At 40.3% G+C, this 19633-nt stretch overlaps 1 protein-coding gene across 14 annotated transcripts in view; it reads right to left on the bottom strand.

Moving 5' to 3' along the window:
* The window catches only part of neo1a (neogenin 1a), a 175679-nt gene that overhangs the window by 61693 nt on the left and 94353 nt on the right, over positions 1-19633 (bottom strand). For all 14 annotated transcript variants that reach the window (XM_088992117.1, XM_088992123.1, XM_088992120.1 and 11 more), the window contains exons 3-4: positions 12211-12486; positions 10102-10252 (exon numbers count right to left, since the gene is read on the bottom strand). In XM_088992117.1, coding sequence (XP_088848243.1) covers positions 10102-10252; positions 12211-12486 — 427 coding nt within the window. The remainder of the gene's footprint in view (positions 1-10101; positions 10253-12210; positions 12487-19633) is intronic.

Below are 19633 nucleotides of genomic sequence, written 5' to 3'. Positions count from 1 at the left end.
TGCTTTAGGTTTAGTATTTCCGGCCCAAACACTCCCTCCAAATGCTCCTGGCCCGGCCCCTCTTTCAAATTTTAGAACCCAATGCGGCCCGCGAGTCAAAAAGTTTGCCCACCCCTGGTTTAGCTGGTGTATATAATGTACAGTCACTGTACATTATAAACACTGTCAAAGTCAGCTTTATTGTCAAATATTGCGAGTAGGCAGCTGTCAGCAAGTGCTCCCATGAGGCTTGCTTTTTGTTGTTGTTTTTGTCTTGTTTTTGTGTTTCATTTTGTCACTTTGCGTTGTTGTGCATCGTGTGGAACGGATACAGATTGTTTTTCAGCATTTTTGGCCACGACATTCATCAAGGAAGAGACTGTGCTGAGCGGTTGCACCTTTTCGGCAGTAATAATATGCCAGTGCTGTTTTTGAATGGGAGGATGTCGGTGCCATTCGACTGTCATCGCTGGACACCAAAGGGGCCATTGTGCTTTTTGCGCCTGTAATGGGCAGCATCTTCACAGCCCCACTTTGTTCAATAGAAAGGTTGGTGCTGTTGGGGTCAATGGATGCTACAGCTGCGTGTTTGTTTTCAACATTTAGCTTGTAGTCAGCGCGCACATTCCTCCATGATGTCCCTGATCCACTGGTGAAGAGATGCTTTGATCCTCTCCTCTTTCATCTGGAACTGCTTCGTGTAACAAAGAGGGTACAGAAAGTGCTTAAGAATGAATGGCTCTCTGTGTCTTTGTGTTGTCATGTTATTTGTTATGTAGTTTTTTCTTTTTTTGTTCTTTTGACTTCAAGACGGCGCCGCGAGAGTGGCTGCCTTTCTAGCAGCTCCTGTATTTTGTTTTTCTACTTTCATTCCTGTCATATCTTTGCTGCTGTGAAATGTAAATTTCTCCACTGCAAGACTAATAAAGGCAAATCCAATCCAATCCAATCCAATGCATGACATACAGCACAGATGAAATTACTGTCCTCTCGGCACTTATAATAACTTTAACAAACATAATAAACATGAAAACGCCAATTTGCCTGGAGAGGGGAGCCACTGCGCGCCGCCATCTCGGGAAATACAAAAATAACAAATACTATGACAACACAAAGACACAGAGAGTCATTCATTCTTCAGGACTTGCTGTACCCTCTTTGTGAATGAAGCAGTTCTAGATGAAAGAGGAGAGGATCAAAGCATCCATTTCAGCAGTGGATCAGGGACGTTATGGTGGTGGTGTACACCAGTGTTTATTTTATTTTATTTTCATCAAAATTGTGTGCAGACGTGAGCCACACAGGTCTCCTGCCTGATGCCTGGGGGCGCTGGTGATTCCAGAGATTCTTCTTGCGCCTCCTCGGCTGCAGAATAATAGAATTAGTGAGAGCAAGCTACAGTAAACAGTTAGCAAGTTAAGTGCAACCATCCAGTCATTTTTTGTGTTGCTTGGCCTTATTTTCAGAATGGAGGATTACATATCTAAATTGAAATAATTTTCTAAACTGGACTTTCAATCGCAGCAGGAGATATTAATTAAAGGAAGACCAACACCGGACCTAAAAGTTTCGCTTCAGACAACGGGACAGAAGACGGACTGGAACACACAAAAAGGCTGGCTGTGTGGATGTCCAGCAAGAAACCGCCTTTTCTGCTTTTCCTGCCTTGTCTCTCTGCCTCCTGAGACAGAGAGAATTTTAAAACTGAAAACTGAAAGATAAGGAAGGCTTCGGCAAAGAAGGTATAGATGCCTTTCTTCAGAAGGAGCGGCGCATGGACTTCATTTACAAGTAAAGGTAACACGATAATGTTTTTTTTAATTCTTTTTTCCTATGCTGCAGTTTGTATATGTAAAGAATGCTGACATGACATTTTGAAAAAAAACACATTAACTGTTGCCAATTTTCATATTGGCACCATTTAGAGTCACAATGTTACAAAATACAATTGTGAAGGTTGATTTGCTTTTTTGAATGTTGCTGTGCCGATTACCATTTTGTGTTTGGGAGCCTTTTACTGAGCGAGTTGCTTGTTCTGTAGCCACAAAGGGACATATGTCTTCTTGTGCCGGTCCCAAGCCCGGATAAATACAGAAGGTTGTGTCAGGAAGGGCATCCGACGTAAAAGCTTGGCCAAAACAAACATGCGGATCAAACCTCTAAAGACGGAGGCCACTGATTTGCTGTGGCGACCCCTTGAAGGGAAGAGCCGAAAGGAAAAGAAGAAGAATCAAATGGTGAATAAGCGACTCTGTAGAGTTCATATGCTTGTAAATCTGACTGTGATGACGTCGGTGCCTCATCAGCCATGAACCTCACCGCACGTCAATGATTCAAATAGTGATTTTTTTATGCAGATGTTTGGTTCCCAAGAGTCTCTGCTCACCCATCATGAAATTAAACAACCTTGTAAATCTTGCATAATTCGCCTAATTTTGAAAATAGCAGCATGAGTTGTTCTCCATTTACACAATGTTGTAATTAACCACCGCCACATCAAATTCCTCAGCCAGTGACTGGTAGGCCCAGTCTACAGAGGAAAATAAGCATATTGATGAGGCAGCCATGCCAAATTCAAATAGTAAGCAAAACGAGAGTGGGCAAAGATTTATTAGACTTATCCAAACTATAAGCGGAATTAGTTTCTGTTCATAATAACTCATCTTCATGAGTGGAAAGAGTATTTTTGTTCAGCAATGTGTCAAGTGTCTCACCGCGCAATCTGGGACAAATGCAATTTTGTCACTTAGTTATGAAATGCTAGTGGGGTAGGGTGAACAGTGTTAAGTTTGTCAATGGACAGCAGACAGCATTCCCCTGCTTCTCGGTTCACATGGAACAGAAGAAGGCCAAAGACAAGTCACAAGGAAATTGTGTCCATGCCCATGTGGGCAGGCCTTTATTTTTAACACTTCACTCCAGTGATTCCCAAAGAGTGTGCCAACCAATTACACTCCATTGGCCCGCCCCCAAGTATGTTAATTGTTCCTTTCCCATGGTTACCACATAGAGTGACAGATAGAATAATTAGAAGCGGTTTCACTACACGGTCGAAACTCTCTCTAGCAGTCTTTTAGGATTGCATTATATTTTGTTTGAGTTTCACTGTGAAAGAGAGCAGCTGCAAGAAACATGACCTGTTTGTATCTTGAAATCATCTTGCTCGAGACTACTTTTGTTGTGCTCTTCATCTTCCTGCACCCTTTTGATCCCAGAATCCTCTGCCAGCTCCTTTCATTCAGCATGATGTTTGGAATTTTCTCATTCGTGAATTTCTTTCCCTTTCGGCGCACTACAAAATCTGCACTTAACATTCACACAGGGTTATCGTTATTTTCGCTGCTTTATCACCCAAACAAGTTCCTAAAAAATAATACTCCTATCTTGGTCTTATGCTGTTGTGTTAAAAATGTTAAAATGTGCCCACTGTTGTCTTGCTACAGTATGTCCTATTGATTGTGATAATCTCCAGATGTATCATGTACACAATGTGGAAGTAAATATAATCATCCAGTAAAATATGCTGAAGGAGTGTCCTTCCATCCCTTCAAGTCTTCAGGGAGCCTTCAAGTTCCACCGGACGATCAATATAATCTTGTTTTTCATGCATAAATAAAATGTTGGTTGAGGATAAACAATGTGGGTAACCAGCCGTGATGCCCCCTGGTGCCTTCACAAGGTTTGGATGTGCTAATAAGATGTGTGTGTGTTCAGTGGGAAGCTGATTATCTTAATGTACAATCGTGATGCCCACCGAGTTCCTCCACTTGGTATGACGGGTTATTTTGTGTGTTTACAGGATAGTACTTCCTTTCATCATCCTGAGACGAATACACAGCACACCCTACCAAAGGTAGGAACACATTTTGCACTAATCATCTGTTTCGTTTCATCTTTGAATTAACATTTTTAGGCGCATGAAGAAATGGTGTCAAACAGATGTCGGAAAGAAACAATTTGGTTTTGTGATGCAGTTTTGCAATTATCCTTGAAAAAAAAATGGTGCTTAGTTTCAACATGAGCAGTCTGTCCTTGCCAAAGCATCACCGATTTAACTGAATCCACCCCTCTTGATTAACTCCCTTTCACATCTATGCATGTGAAAAAAAAACGGAAAAGTTCAAATAAGTGCATCCACAGCAAAGACAAATCTTCAAGAGTGTTACAAAGCCATGATGAAGGGGTGTTTTTTCCCCTTTTGAATATTAAACTCGGGGTGCGATTAGTTTTTTTCAGGAAGTAGCTTGCGGGTCAATCAGAATCAGAATCAGAATCAGAATACCTTTATTCGTCCCGCAATGGGGAAATTTGCAGTCCACAGCAGCAATTGAAGAGGGATGGGGTTGGGGTGGGAGTGAAAGGATAGAAAACAAGATATTCTAAGCATAACAAAATAAAAATGTCAACTGTATACTGTGCAAATGTAGATGTGCAAAAACCGTTCTATAAACAAGACTGTACATAGTGCAGAATCAAGAGATGCATTTAGATGCATTTAGATATATTGCAACAACCCAAAACAAGTACAGTAAAGTCTCGTTATATCGATATTCAAGGGAGTCCGAAAAATATCGATATAACCGGGACTATCGATATATCCGACCCTGTTTGCATGTAATTTTCTCCGTGCGTGCATAGAAATAGTATCAATATAACCGGGACTATCGATATATCCGATATCGATATAACGAGACTTTACTGTACATTGGGGAGGAGCAACTTTGGGAGAAGTCGCTTTCGGGTCTCAAGGTGGAATTATTAAACAACCAGGGGACTATTTTATTGATTTCACAGGCACCATGTATGTTCAATAACATATATTTCAAATTGAGATATTCTAAAAGTTTGTCTGTGCTTTTACTAGCCATGTATACATATTTATTTCAGTCATTTGTGTATAAACATTAATACATTCCATCAGATGACAAAAAAAAGTTTGGTTAAAAAAAAAAACACACAGTTCATTTCTTTGGGTGTGTAGAGCTCAGAGCTTTGTAAAAGAGCAGGAGGGAGTCCTCCACCTAAATGTGCATGTTTGTTTGTTTCATCTACAATTTAAGGGTTTTTGTGTGCATGAAATCTGCATGATAATTCTATTCTGCAGTCCAATATCAGACAAATTTCCCGCCACACTCTTCTCTGTCTTCCTGCACGATTGAATGCAATCTCCATCGGCAAATAAATTCGAGGGGACATGGAAGAGGCCAGACCGAGAAGTGACAGGATTTGGAAAGAAGGTTGATTTGCATGCTCTATCAATTCGTTGGTTGCAGGCTGCCATGCATAATTCATCCATTTCATTGTCTTCTGGAGGATTTATTCGACAACAGAGTGAAAACAAAAGATGACTTTTCATGAGTGTCATCCCTGACACAGTGTATGCTATGCCCCACTCAGCAAGTGGCAATGTCAATACCTTGTCACGTTGACCAAGTGCTAGAACAGGCATGGGCAAACTACGGCCCGCGGGCCACATACGGCCCGTTAGGCTTTTCAATCCGGCCCGCCGAACTTGCCCAAATTATAGTACAAACAGTGTCTAAAACTCATGACAAAAAGCTAGCGAACAACAGGGCAGATAACTGAAAAGTTGCCTGCCCCATTTTTCCCAACTTGAAGCAAAATGAGACCAATCCCATTAAGAAACATTGTCACAAAGTATAAAGTTTTTTTTTAAATCAAGAATGCACCAACTACAAATGCTACCTTGCTTAATTTACGGCAAATGCGTATGGCTGTAAATTTTGCTACAGTAGTCGATTGTCATTGTGGTGCACAATGCAACGTTTGCATTGATTCCTACGAGCCACTAAGCCCCTTTCATAAGTCTCACGTACACTTTACAGTCACGGTTTAATGTAAATTTACGTTTTGTAGCGTCACATATGTTGTTAGCTTCTTTTGAATCTTTCTTCTAGTTTGAGGTTCTGTGCATCTATTTTGGAAAATGACATGCAATTGCACGACTTTGTAACGCTTGCGAAAGTCCGGAAGAAAGAAGCAGGCTTCTGATTGGCTGCCGAGCCGAGTATGCAAATTTCAACTGCAGGTAGTCTATGTTTGTGTGCTCGGCGACGGTACACGTGTTTTGTTAGCGCGTGAAGGCGAGAGCGTCAGTGAGGAGTTTGTTGAGCGCGCGGTCAGGACAAACCATCTATGATTTGGCGGAATTTAACACAAGTAGGTATTATTGAGCTTGAATATTTCGTTGTGTAATAATATGTTTTGAATGTTGAAAGTGATTCCATTTTTCAATAAATGTTGATTTCTTTGCCCCTTCGATGGAAACTTAAAAACAGACGCAATCTTGATAAATCACAGTGCATATGTTATTTTAATCTATTTCCATTTCCTCCTCCAAGTATCTGCGAAATAGTTTGTAAATGCCATATCTTGCATATTCCTTGAGACAAATTTATTAACTGATCAGGGATATTTTTCACATTTGAAAGACAGTTAATAAATTGGGTTGTAGTGTTTTTACTGTGCTATGAGGTTTGTACATACTACATTTAAAGGACAACCGGCACCATTTTTTGTTTTTGTTTCCCACTGACATCAGAAAAACGTTTTATAGCATCTAAAATACCCAAATCAGGCAGGCTGATATTTTTAGTTAAATGAAAAACACCAATAAAAATGACTTCAAAATGAATCCGGAAATGGCCAGTTTCAGAAGGTTGCTCGAGAATCAAAACAATGGCTTCAGATTCGGAGAAGATGTTTTCTTGTTCTTGTTCTTCTGAAGAGGAAAGCATAAATGTTTGCAATTGATTCTAGGAGTCCTCCCATATCAATTCGAGCCGTCAATGACAGCAATGTAGCACCCAGAAAAAGCAGAAGATTGCGCCCAAGCTCCGTTGGAAATGGGCTGATTTGTCAGCTGGGAATTTGTGTCAGCGAATATCAAATAGTTGTCTTGGTGCAACACACAACGATTCACCATGGCGTTATTTATGTGTTTTCCTTCTAATTTCGCCATCAACACGGATTAACACGAAGTTTTCAGACTAAACAAAGTACCCAAAATGCATTGTATGTCGCTTTCTCGGTCAGGGCGGTCCAAACGTGACGTCACATGGGGATCGTCATCAACTCGAAAACAAGACTTCATATATTCAGCGCAAGTCTTAAAACGTAAACTATAGCTATATGCTGTGGAATCTTTGTAAAATACGCTCAGTCGAAGTCATTTGAAGTGATTTTATAAATTATGGACATAACTTGTTCGGAGTATTTCCGGCCCAAACACTCCCTCCAAATGCTCCTGGCCCGGCCCCTCTGTCAAATTTTAGAACCCAATGCGGCCCGCGAGTCAAAAAGTTTGCCCACCCCTGTGCTAGAATGTACAGTTGGAATTAGGGATTCAAGTTTAGTCGTAACTCATTGATGTTGCATAAGGAGCAAACATTTTTTTTTGAAGCCCCCGTGAACTGTATGAAAAGGGTTTCTACGTAATACGGCATCTCATCAGAATGACTTGCTATGCAAGCTGCATGACGTACAGTATCTTGACATTGTGTTTTAAACTAATTGGCTGATAGGTTAAACACCTGCTAGTCATGATTCTGTGCTAGTCATGATTCTGTTCTACATCAATGAATGACAAATGTGAAACCCAAGTGCAGCTTTGGGCCAATTCACGCTGATCAAAGTCAAGAGAATGCTATTGTAGCAGGCGAATAATGACATCCTGAGAAATGGTATCACGGCGGGAATACGAACCATGACATTGACCAAATGTAGATGTACGCTTCACATATTCAGAATACACATCTTAATTAATTAATTGCAGGTACTTTATTCCATCTTTACAGGAAGGAATATCGCTTCGTACAGAATTTGTTCACCTGTCCAAACGAAATGCAAATTGAGCTCACACAACATCGCTACACATGTTGGTTGTGTTCTATAAAATCTTCTCAAATGTGGTTTTACAACAATTTTAACCATGTAAGTTATTCGGACTAGACAACTAAATGTTAACTTCACATTTCAGCACAGTTGTTGTTGGCTGTTTTAAAATGTAGAAATTAGCACACATAAATTACAAAGACTAAAAGACAAACACCTGATCTGTATTTTTGTCAGGTGTTTTTCTAATCCTTCCGTGTCTTGACTAGCAACAGGGGATAATGAATCCGCAGCATTCGTGCATGCTCCAAATAAAGTGCACAAAATTAAAGAAACAGTACATCGCGGCAAGTAAAAAAATGGGCAAAAAAGAATGAGCGAGACGTTTCAGAACCAGTAGCTTTTGAAAAACGACCACAAATGGTTTGTCTTGCAAATCAGTTCGATTTCGAGGAATGGGGAAAAAAAATCCCTCAAACCCAAAAACAAGACAAATTAGAATCCCTTCCTGTCAATCTCACCCACATTTCAGTTGACTTGCTTTGAAGAGTCCCACCAAAAAACATTTCACATCTCTAGCATTGATGTTGTCACTTTCGAGGCCCAGCTTGCGCCATGCTTCCAAGACCAATTAAGACAATCTCTTTGCTGCTTCCTTTCTCTCACTCCCACGTGTGCATTAATTGGGAACTGACAGGAGTACTGTATCTTGCTCTCAGGTAGCGCACAACAGGAGACTCAAGGACAACAAAGGCTATTCTTTCAATCATCAATGTCAGAGCAAAATCAAAATGCGGTAATGGCTTCACTCCACAACACATTTCAGCTTTGAAGGCAGTCAGGTGGAGTTTACTTGAACCTTCTAAAAGATGCTCCCTGTTGTTTGGAATGAACTTGCTAATTACTGGTATGGGTATCCTGGAGGTGGGTGTTTTTGCCGAATGGAATTTGGTAATTAAAAGCTAGATTAATAGCTACCTTTTAACCCCATTCCCTTTGAGGTAAAGATGAAGTATATTCCAAGACTTTGAAATAGAAATGTGGTGCAATGCGTTAAACTCCTCTCGGAGAGTTTTAGATGGATAGAAACCACCCAAGTGGTTGTCAAATTCATCACCTGGTGCCAATGTTTACCAAACAGGAATCCAATTTTGTTTTGCATCAACACAGTAGCAGCACTATTTTCCGTAAAGTCAACATTCTTTTGCTCTGGTGGTGATAGTCTGACTTCCCATGTCGAAGAAAACTCTCAGTTACAGATTTTAGCTGCTCTCGGTGAGATAATGAGCGCCATAGGAGTGAGGGCACAGGTGCGAGGTTCTTAATTTGTGAACTGCCTCTCTGCGGGAAAGCTGGCAAGCTCATCTTTACGCACAGAGTGGCCTGTATGCCATGTTCAGGTACCCCCTGAGGTGATTTCTGGTTGAACTGCATTAACAACTTGGGGAGCAGTACAAGGGAGCAGCAATATTTCATACTCTGCTGCATTTTAAAAGGAAGATCTGGATGAGAGTCAGAAGAAGGTGAACATAGCATCCATCTGTCCATCTAACCATACTAACCGACAGTTTGGGAAGAGAGTACAAAAATAAATAAATCACACAAACAAAGCCTCGTCGAGTATTTAGCTACCGGCACTTACGTATATATGGATCAAAGTAAAGCAAATAACCAAATAGCAAAGACTGGCGTTTTCCTCACATTTAAGGGTGGATTTGGTTTCTTTTGTAGTATTTTTTTGTCACAGGCCTGATTCCCTTGGAGGGCCTTTATGAATTTTTGGAAACCAGAGGATTGTTTAATCACCTCCACATATGACATACACAGCACACAAGAAGAGTTTGAAAATTAGAAGCCAAGAATAATGACGGTTTTTGTGAATTACATAGACAGACAATTTGACATTTTGATTCAGACTTGACATGCTTGATTTTATTTTCAGGGGCCACATAAAATGTCATGGTGGACCAAATCTGACTTTGACACCTGTGTATGAAAGGATTGAATTTTTCTTTCAATCTGACCATTTTAAAATGACACTCCGTTGCCCCATGGTAAAAAAAAAAAAAAAAAAAAAAAACATGACACTTTTGATTAAAATGGCCCACGAAGCAAGTCTCATCTTATCAATGCTCATTTGTCTCTACGCAGAGTTAAGCAAATTACTTCAGTGAATTATCAGCTAATGGATTTACTTTACAGAAATTTCAAAGAGATGAAAAATAAAACAAAACATTAAGACTCAATGTCAAAGTTGAATACACCTACCTTTCCTCAAGAAGTTTATCTTTAAACATCCATCGCACATGTGGCGTTGGAAAACCTGTGGCCACGCAGGGCAACATGACGCTGGCTCCAAGGACCTTGGTTACGGGTGCAGGCCGCACAAGGAATTCCAGCTTCCTCTCGTCTCCAGTGTCTGAAATAAAGGGAAAAAAGAAAGTCTAGGTTATGGCAGGGGTTAAATCTTGGAGTGAATTACTGAGCCACAGCGCCATCGTTCAATTTAAGAGGCTCATCTATCTTAAAACACTTCAAAAGCGCTCATGTCCCAGCAGCAGTTGCTCTTGACACCAGAACTGGGAGTGCTTGCATGAAAAATGTCCACGTTGACTACTTTAAAGCAGTTAGCGCTCTGGAGCGCAACAACAAAAAAGAAATCTCCCCTGGAGCGCAACAAAAACAAAAATCTCTAAGGCGAAGCATTACTTTGTACCGACCTGCAATAACCACAAAGTCATGTTGGGCTTCAATTTTCCCACAATCATGTCCCCAATTGAAAAACAAACCAAAATTAACCATAATTAACTTCACTATCACTTAAACATCTGGTGAAAAAAGTCAGATTTTCTTCATCTACTTCTTTGATTACACTTTGGTTATCAAATTAGTTTTTGCCACCACACACGTTGGAGGAGACAGAGATACATTCCTTCATCTTGTTGAAGAATAATTTAGTGCTTTTAATATCTTCTCTTTGCCGGCAGGAGCTTGGTGCCTCACTTAGTTAACAAAGTGTGTGTGTGTGTGTGTGTGCGCGCGCGTGTGTGTGTGTGTGAGACTGAACCACAGAAGAATTCCCAACGTCTGAGGCATTCTCTGATAAGATAATCAAAAACAACAACCCTCTTACCACCTGGTTGCAGTTTTCATTAAAAACAATTCAGCGCCAACGTCATTTACCTCTGAAATTAGAACCAGCAGAACTCACAGTGGGGAAAAACAAAGAAAGAAAACTAACCACACATCTATGTTCGATGATGCTCCAAGGTTTGGACATTTCAAAATGGAACTCTGCTTCGAACGACATTAACAATGCATCATCAATGAATTGACTATTGAGCCCTGTGACTTATAGCATTTCTATCACAAAACCTGTGACAATTAACTCAATCACTGCCCGATCTGCAAATATGTGTCCACTCCAGTGCCAGGGTATTTTTCATTTTCACTCAAACTGCAGGACCCACAGAATATTGAGTTTTATGACTACATAAACATTTAATTCAGCGTAAGAAACCTTAGACTCTCTTCATTCATCAGAAAAAAACATTAATTTCTAAGTTACATGGGCTTGGAGTAATTTGTGTTGCAAGTGGGGGCGGCTGTACAAAAGGCAAATGTTGCCCTCTCGTGGAAGGGAGAAAACATTGCCAGAGGTCATACCACCGCTTTATCGGCACACCCTCCGAAAGGGGAACCAAAACCCGAAACAATTTGGGAATGGTGCTCTACGTCATATTATCAATTCCCGAATAAATTTGGAAATGGCAGTGAATGAGTTTATCAAGAGGGGTGGGTTAAGTTAAATCGGCAATACGTTGACAAGGACAGACTGCTCATGTGAACAAAAATGAGGGTTGTTCAACATTTCTTTAGTTGATTTGTTTTGAAGTGCCAGAAAAAAAATCGACACATATCTTCTATTTAGCACAGCAACGAGGACAGCGAGAGTGGCTGCTGTCACAGCAGCTCCTATATTTTCTTCTTCTGCTATTTCCTTTCATAATTTTGCTGCTGGGAATTTCTCCATTGTGAGACGAATAAAGGTTTTGGTATTGTATCCTAAAATTTTGTTTCATTTTCTCTGTCTGCATTTCTTTGCAGGATCATTTGAGCACAACAGTGGCAATCAGAGTTGGCCTCTCAACGGAGCCGTTTATCATTTCAGTTGATGAGGTGCAAAATTCCCAACAACAGCAAAGGATTTTTTTAAGTGAACAATTCTGCATCCATTATTTGAGAATTTAGCAAATCAATATCTAGCCAAAACAAAAGTTTAAATTGGCTTTTATATAAAAAAAAAATGTCCACGCAAAACAGCCCCAACATCGTTGCTGGTTAACCGTCCGCATGCTTAGTCTACATAGTGTATACCTGACAAGATCTGGAGTTGTGCCTCTTCGCTTGACTTTAATGAGCCCACATTCTCCACCAAGCAACGGTAAAGACCAGAATCCCTTTCTGTGGCGTTGCTGATCACCAAGGCAGCACTGGGTAGCTGGACTAGCCTCGAGTTGAGCTCCAGCGGTTGACGGTCTCTCTCCCAACGGGTAAAGGGGACTAAGTCCGAGTTGACTTCACAAGACATGACTTGGCTGTCACCTTGATGAACAGTTGCAGCTGCTGGCTGGCTGGCAAACCTTGGCATTCCTTCAAAAGGGAGACAGTGACAAATCTTGACATGAATAACATTTCTAAAGAATGCAAATAAGTCACAAACCATTGCATTTAAAACCTATTGACACTTTACGATGACAGTTGCAGTACTCGTGGTCCCAGATTAACTACTGAATTGTGTCCCCCCAATTGGCGCACAATTGCAACTTACATGAAATTTCAGGATCAGAATATGTTCTCCGTGGAGGGTCACTCTGGGAACGTCATGTTTAACGCTGCTGATGTTTTGAAAAAGAAGAATGTCTTCTTTTCAAATACACCATTGGTGTAATACTTGTGTTTGTTGTGTGTTTAAAATTACAGCCAACTCCAACTGGCGTGGCAGAAAATAGCTTCAAGCATGCTCAAGGAGGGAAGAATCATTCATGACACATGCTTGCTGCACAAGCAACAGGGTGCATTGCGATAATCATATTTTGATGCTCAAGAGAAACCAAAATCTAAATCATGACATTTCCATGAATGGCCCAGCTAAACTGCAAATCCCACATGAAGTGTATTTAAGAGCATTTTTTTAACCAAAATGAGTAAAATGTATCACAGAATATGCAGGCAAAACAAATTTCATATGACAGTTTCCACATGCCGTTGGCGCTTATCTCCAATTTCACCGCAGCATCAAATAATTCTTTCAAGTGTTTGTTTCCACTGATCTGAAACCAACACTCACAGGATGAGTTTCAATCAACTGCATATAATGACTTTAATTAGGGGGGAATCTACAATATGTGAACCGCATTGGGTAATTAGGGGAGATGAGTAACTGCTCCATCATCCATAAAAAGCTCAACTACAAGGACCTCTGGTTATAGCGGTGGTGTTGGAGTGTCTGTTTTGATCACCATTTGTTGTGTTTTTTGTTTGTTTATTTGAAGGGCTATCAAACTTGTATGTTTTTAGAATTGATCATTTAATGGATCAGTCCAGGGATTAAGAAAATCATTGGAAATAAATGGATGAATATATTTATTCATTCAGACAAGGTGAAAGACTTGTTGATGAGTGATGTCGTGGATGTGCCTTCTCTCACTGAACCAGTGCCTCAAATCCCCTGCCAAAACCCAGTCCAGGGATAATCTCACTTGGCGATAGAGTCAACAGCTAAAAAGTTCCCAGCATTACAGATATCAGAATCTTATTCTTAATCATATTATATTAATCATATAAAATATTATTTATATTATTATGCGAACGAGATGAGAGGATGGGTGAATAATACATCAGTAATCGGGGGAACTGTGAGGTGTAGATAATTTTGTTTGATTTCATCGAAATGGTGCCAAGAATCTTGGTTTTCACAGTTTTCTGGACTTTTATCTTTGCTGGTTATGGTCGCAACAGCCAGAACATGCTGGACTGAGGCTATGAGGGTTGAACATTGTTTGAATCAGTCAGCATGTGTCTTGTTAACCAGGATATTTTGTGCTTGCTAACAATACGGTGTTAAGAGCAGCGGACTCATTTCGACAGCCAGGTGAGATGCAAAAGTTATAAGTCTCAGAAATAGAGAAACTGAAATAGTTGGGCCCAAAGAGGTCTGGCATTTGAAAGATTGATCTTGAGAACAAAGGGCTCAGGTCTAATAACCAGATACAAGCTTGGCTTTGTGTTGCGTACGAGAGATGACATTTGGCCCAAAGCGCACATGGGGGGAAGATGGCCCTGAAAATCATTAGCAGACATGCCAAGAAATGTTTATTCTTGACAAAGAATGTGATACCTTCTTCTACTAGCAGTGAGGGTGCGTCATTACTCTGTTTCAACGCATGTAAAAAACTTCCCACTTCAATGATTGTGACCTGAAATTTTTGGGCAGCCAACATCAATGTAGACTTGACTGTAGACAGAGTAGACTTGTCAGAACATGCATATATTGATGGGCATACAAAGCATGAAATTTATCCCAAGATCACAAGTGATGCTTGAAGCCCATGTGGAAATGCATTTGAATGACAGACGTGAACTGACAAGGGCCCGGTAGTCGAGTGGTTAGCACACCGGCTTCACAGTGCGGAGGTTGTGTGGAGTTTGCATGTTCGTCCTCATGGGTTTTCTCCGGGTCCTCCGGCTTCCTCCCACACTCCAAAAACATGCATAGCAGGCAGATTGACCACTTCAAATTGTCCCTAGGTGTGAGTGTGAGAGTGACTGTTGTACGTCTTTGTGTGCCCTGCAATTGGCTGGCAACCAATTCAGGGCGTCCCTGGCCTCGTGCCCGAAGACAGCTGAGATAGGCTCCAGCACCCCCCGCGACCCTAATGAGGAATGAGCGGTACGGAAAATGGATGGATGGACGTGAACTGACACACTTAGGAGGCTCTATTCAAAATCTCATTACCCAAGATGCCGACTAATACCAGAGTGAGACTTTATCCTTTGTTCTTCTCTGCATATTTCTTCTAAATCAGTATGTGTCTATCCCATTATGTAACAGCCAGCCACCTGTGATAAAGCAAGCGCCTTGTTTTGTGTGTGCGTGAGCGCTTTACGTGTGATGTGTCGCATATTCACGCGGTGGATGGAGTGGGTCGGGGAAGGGCATTTGAGATGGGAAGTGGAGAGATTTGCTCACAACACTATCAATTCCAGTTAATCACAATTCTGTTTAAATTGACTCGGCCGGAGCTTTGTATTCACCTTGGCTGCCCACTTGTGAAGTGCTTCAAAGAAAGCAGTGTGTACCTCGCTGTGTGGACAACTGGGTTACTACTAAGAGGCTCACGTCTATATTATTTAATGGATTAAATCTGACATTGATGGTTTGAAATGAAATACTCTCTCTAAGATAGCGTGTTCATCTACCGTTGACAACAGATGCTTTGAGGTGTTGTTCCTCGCATCTACCGACCCTTGCAGCACCTCTTTTACAGTCATATACTATGAGTGCAAATATATGGCAGGATTGGATTGGCCTTTATTAGTCTCGCAGTGGAGAAATTTACATTCCACAGCAGCAAAGTTATGAAAGGAATGAAAGTAGAAAAACAAAATACAGGAGCTGCTGGAAAGGCAGCCACTCTCGCGGCGCCGTCTTGAAGTCAAAACAACAACAACAAAAAACTAAATAAATAACAAATAACATGACATCACAAAGACACAGAGTTATTCATTCTTAAGCACTTTCTGTCACCTCTTTGTTACACGAAACAGTTCAGGGACATCATGGATCAATCAGCTTGTAACATGATGACCGTCCAGTGTGCACTTAAATTTTGAGTAAATGTTAGAACACATGCACATCAACAGGCATGCACTTAAATTGCCCAGTTTGGTCCCCACTGCTGTGAAATAACACCCAGCACAGAATAACAATGAGGGGCTTAATGGGATATGCAGAGATTCAAAGATCTCTTCTAGATTCAGTGCATTAGTGAGCGCCTTGCAGAGCACTTGCTTTTCTCCAAGAAACTCTAAATTCCGTGTTACAAATGGGGTATTTTCGAAAATGATGCCATACATCTTGGGACAGTGGATGTACAGAATTCTGGAGCTTTTAAGGCTAAAGAATGGTTGAGTTGAAATGTTAAAATGCATGAAAATGTGAATTTTGCACTACATGGATAATGAATCCATCCATCTTCTAATCCACTTATCCTCACCAGGGCCGTGGGCTGGCTGGAGCCTATCCCAGTTGTCTTCGGGCGGAATACGCGTACACCCACTAAACTCACATGGCACACATCGGCCAAAAACCACATACACACAACCACAATCACTGTTCCATTAATCTCCAATGTATGATTTTGGAATGCAGTAGCAAACCAAAGTACCCTGAGAAAACCCATGCAAACAGGGAAAACATGCAAAGCCCACACAGGAAGGCCAGGGCAGGAATCAAACCCACGACCTATACATGGTGAGGTTATTATTCTGTAGTAGGGTTTTTTAGGCCGATGATGATTTTAATCACAGAATTAACTTGAGAAATATATGATGCTAAAACAAAATTTATATCCCCCAGTACACCAGATGTTGTCGACAGATATTGGATATTTGCTGGCTGGTTTGTACCCTATTACTTATGAGGAACGTGGCTCAAATGTAAATAGTGTTTGAAAACATAACTGGCCATTTCCAGTCCTAGAATCCATTGCACAGTACAATGGAATCAATGAAGTTAGAAGGACATTAATCCTTGTCATGTGTGCTTTTATGTTCCAGTGGGTGAATGCGTATGATATTGAACACGTCTACAGTGTTTGATTTACCAGTATGTTGTACAAAGTTTCTATGGTATTATGTGTCCAATTTACTATTTATTGATCTATATAATTATTTAATTGTAAACTAGTGACGACCGGCTCATTTCCTTGCAAAACTTGGATTGCTTGACGACGCTTTGCTTTTAAAAACTATGGTATCCTTTTTAATTGACATTACCAATGTAATGTTGATTATTTGTGGTATAGATTTATATGTCACAACTAATGGGGCCAGTGTTACTTATGTACAACTAATCATTTCCAGCCATGTTTGAAGGATAATAAAGCAATTTAATTGGCAGGCCTGTTACTGGAACAGTGCTCTTATTTGGGTACAATTTTTGCAAAACTGCCCACCTCTTTTCATGTGCGAAAATATATGGTGTGACTGAGAAAGATTGTATGATTTGACCTTTGACTAGTAAACCATGGTAATATACTTAACTTGCTTGAAATTTAAAATAAGACGATTTAAATTTAAATTTAAAATAAGACTTGACTTTGTGGCGCCTAAGCAAATGTAAAGTGGAATGACGTGAGTACTATCTCATCTAAAGAGAATCAAGTGATTGCTGCAAAAGCCCTTTTGCAATCATGAGCGATTAAAACATTGAAAAATCAAGATTCACGTTGGTGATACTGGAAAATGTGTACCACAATTGTTCAGTGCCTCAGAGGGACTCTATTACTACCACCCCATTATTTCCACCCCCCCCCCCCCTGCCGCTATTTAGTTCAACAAGTTCACAGACATTCCCTAGTCTTTGGTAAAAGTCATTTTAGAAAGGCGGTGAAAAAAAACATCAGAATTGGAGCAACTGAAATTGAGGCTATTCATGTCAGAAACAAAACACTTAAAAATGAAATTACTCGCGATAATAAACCCTCCTCATCTATCCTTTGACTTCTTTTATTACAGAGAGTCACAGCAGTGTGGACACAAACCCTCTACGATTACGAGCGCAATGTTACACTGCACGGTATATTTTTCTATGTGAATGAGCTAATTCATGTTTCGTGAACCAAAAACTTTTTCTCAGTAAATGAGATGTAATAGCTATTTTAATGGGGTGGAAAAATCCAAATTCAAACACACCGTGTAATTCCCTTGTACAATATGTTCATAGAGTTACTTCAGCTTGGCCTCTTTTTTGTTGCGGGCCCTTTTTGTACATGCTGTAGCAGAAGTGATAATTCCATAATTGAAACATTTCAAAGCCATAGGGGAGACAATTTTTCAAGGCCTTATTTATTTCAAGCAAATTGCTTTTTCAGACGAAGGCAGCTAAAGCATTTATACCTTATCATTAATATTCAACAGCTTTTCATGTTTAATTTTAATGGTGCTTAAATACAAAGGGAAATGTTATGCAATTATTCAGTAAGCTCTTCTGCACAGCATATGGGTTTTATTCTATGGGGGCATTAAATTCTGTTAGGAGGAATTTAGAAGAAGATATTTTTCTGTTGGCAGTGAATGGGGGACAAAATCAGACCATAAACTCGTTGCATCGTTTTGATTAGCATGGTTCCGGTAAGCACTGCTCAAATAGCTAAGGTTCATTAACACAGCTATAGAGGTGAAAACCAGCAGAGGTGAGTGTCAGTAAATTTTTGTCTGTCCATTATTCGGCAGCGCCATGGACATCCATCCGTCATCATCAGCCTGTCATTGTTTCAAGCCAAAGCAAAGTGAAATTGTCAGTTGGTCTGACCGTTCTGTTATTTTAACCATCCGTTACTGAATTGCACTGGTCTGCTAGTCCTTTTATGATCAATCAGAAAAAATAAATAAAATAAAAAATAAATAAAAACATCACAGTCCACCAGATGAGGGATCCAATTTGATTAGATGTATTGGTAAATGGGGTACACTAGATATCAGCAGCATCACACGCTGACCACCCAAGAAGATTTTTATACACACACACACACGCACACACACACACGCGCGCGCGCGCACACACACACACACACACACACACACACACACACACACACACACACACACACACACACACACACACACACACACACACACACACACACACACACACACACACACACACACACACACACACGGCAAACAGGTGGGGCACGTTTCTGTCCTAAATGGACGGTCTGTTGAAACTTAAACGATAGTAGTTTGTGACAATTACACTGATGGACGAAAAACTATTTTCATCAGTCCTTCGTCCATTTTTCCCCCTCGTCAGTGTTGGACTGATGGATCTTTTGTCAGTACTGACAGAATGCCCACCTTTCCACAACAGTTCACCATCAATTACATCAAGTACAAATAGAATTATTAATAAAGGTAAATTCATTCCAATCCAATGAAAAGGCTGCCAAAAGCCAATGACAACAAAAACCTTGTGTTTTTATATTCTACAACTGAGAAAACCCTTTTCTTTTAGTCAAGATGTTCTGTCCCTTGTATTTATCACTAATTTTGTCTGAGAAGTTGATGTTTAATCATTCATAGACCGCCCTATTAATACTTGTATGTATGTAATGTAGAAAATAAACAGAATATCAATGATGAATCATGAGTTACAGCTTTAACTAGTCAATATTCATGAAACGCAAGAAAAACAGGAATTCCATCTTGGCACAAAAGTATTAAAGCTATTTAACCAAATATATGATCAGCATTGTCGAGTACACACACACACACACACACACACACACACACACACACGCAACTTACATAAAATAACTGTCTGTGGGTCGAAAAGGGATTATAAAATAAAATAATTATAAAATAAGTGTTTAATAGAATGTTTGAAGCATAAACTGAAGAATATTGAGAAACAGCAAGAAAAACACTGAAAAGAAACTCTGCTATGATTGGTTGCTGCTCTCAGGGAGGGTGGAGCAGAGGAATACTCCCTGGGGCTCCACTGATTACTTCTATT

This window comes from Hippocampus bargibanti, linkage group LG03, assembly GCF_051943395.1.
Source record: "Hippocampus bargibanti isolate YZ-2025 linkage group LG03, ASM5194339v1, whole genome shotgun sequence".
In the NCBI taxonomy this organism is placed as follows: Eukaryota; Metazoa; Chordata; class Actinopteri; order Syngnathiformes; family Syngnathidae; genus Hippocampus; species Hippocampus bargibanti.
This window is presented reverse-complemented; position numbering and strand designations above follow the sequence as displayed.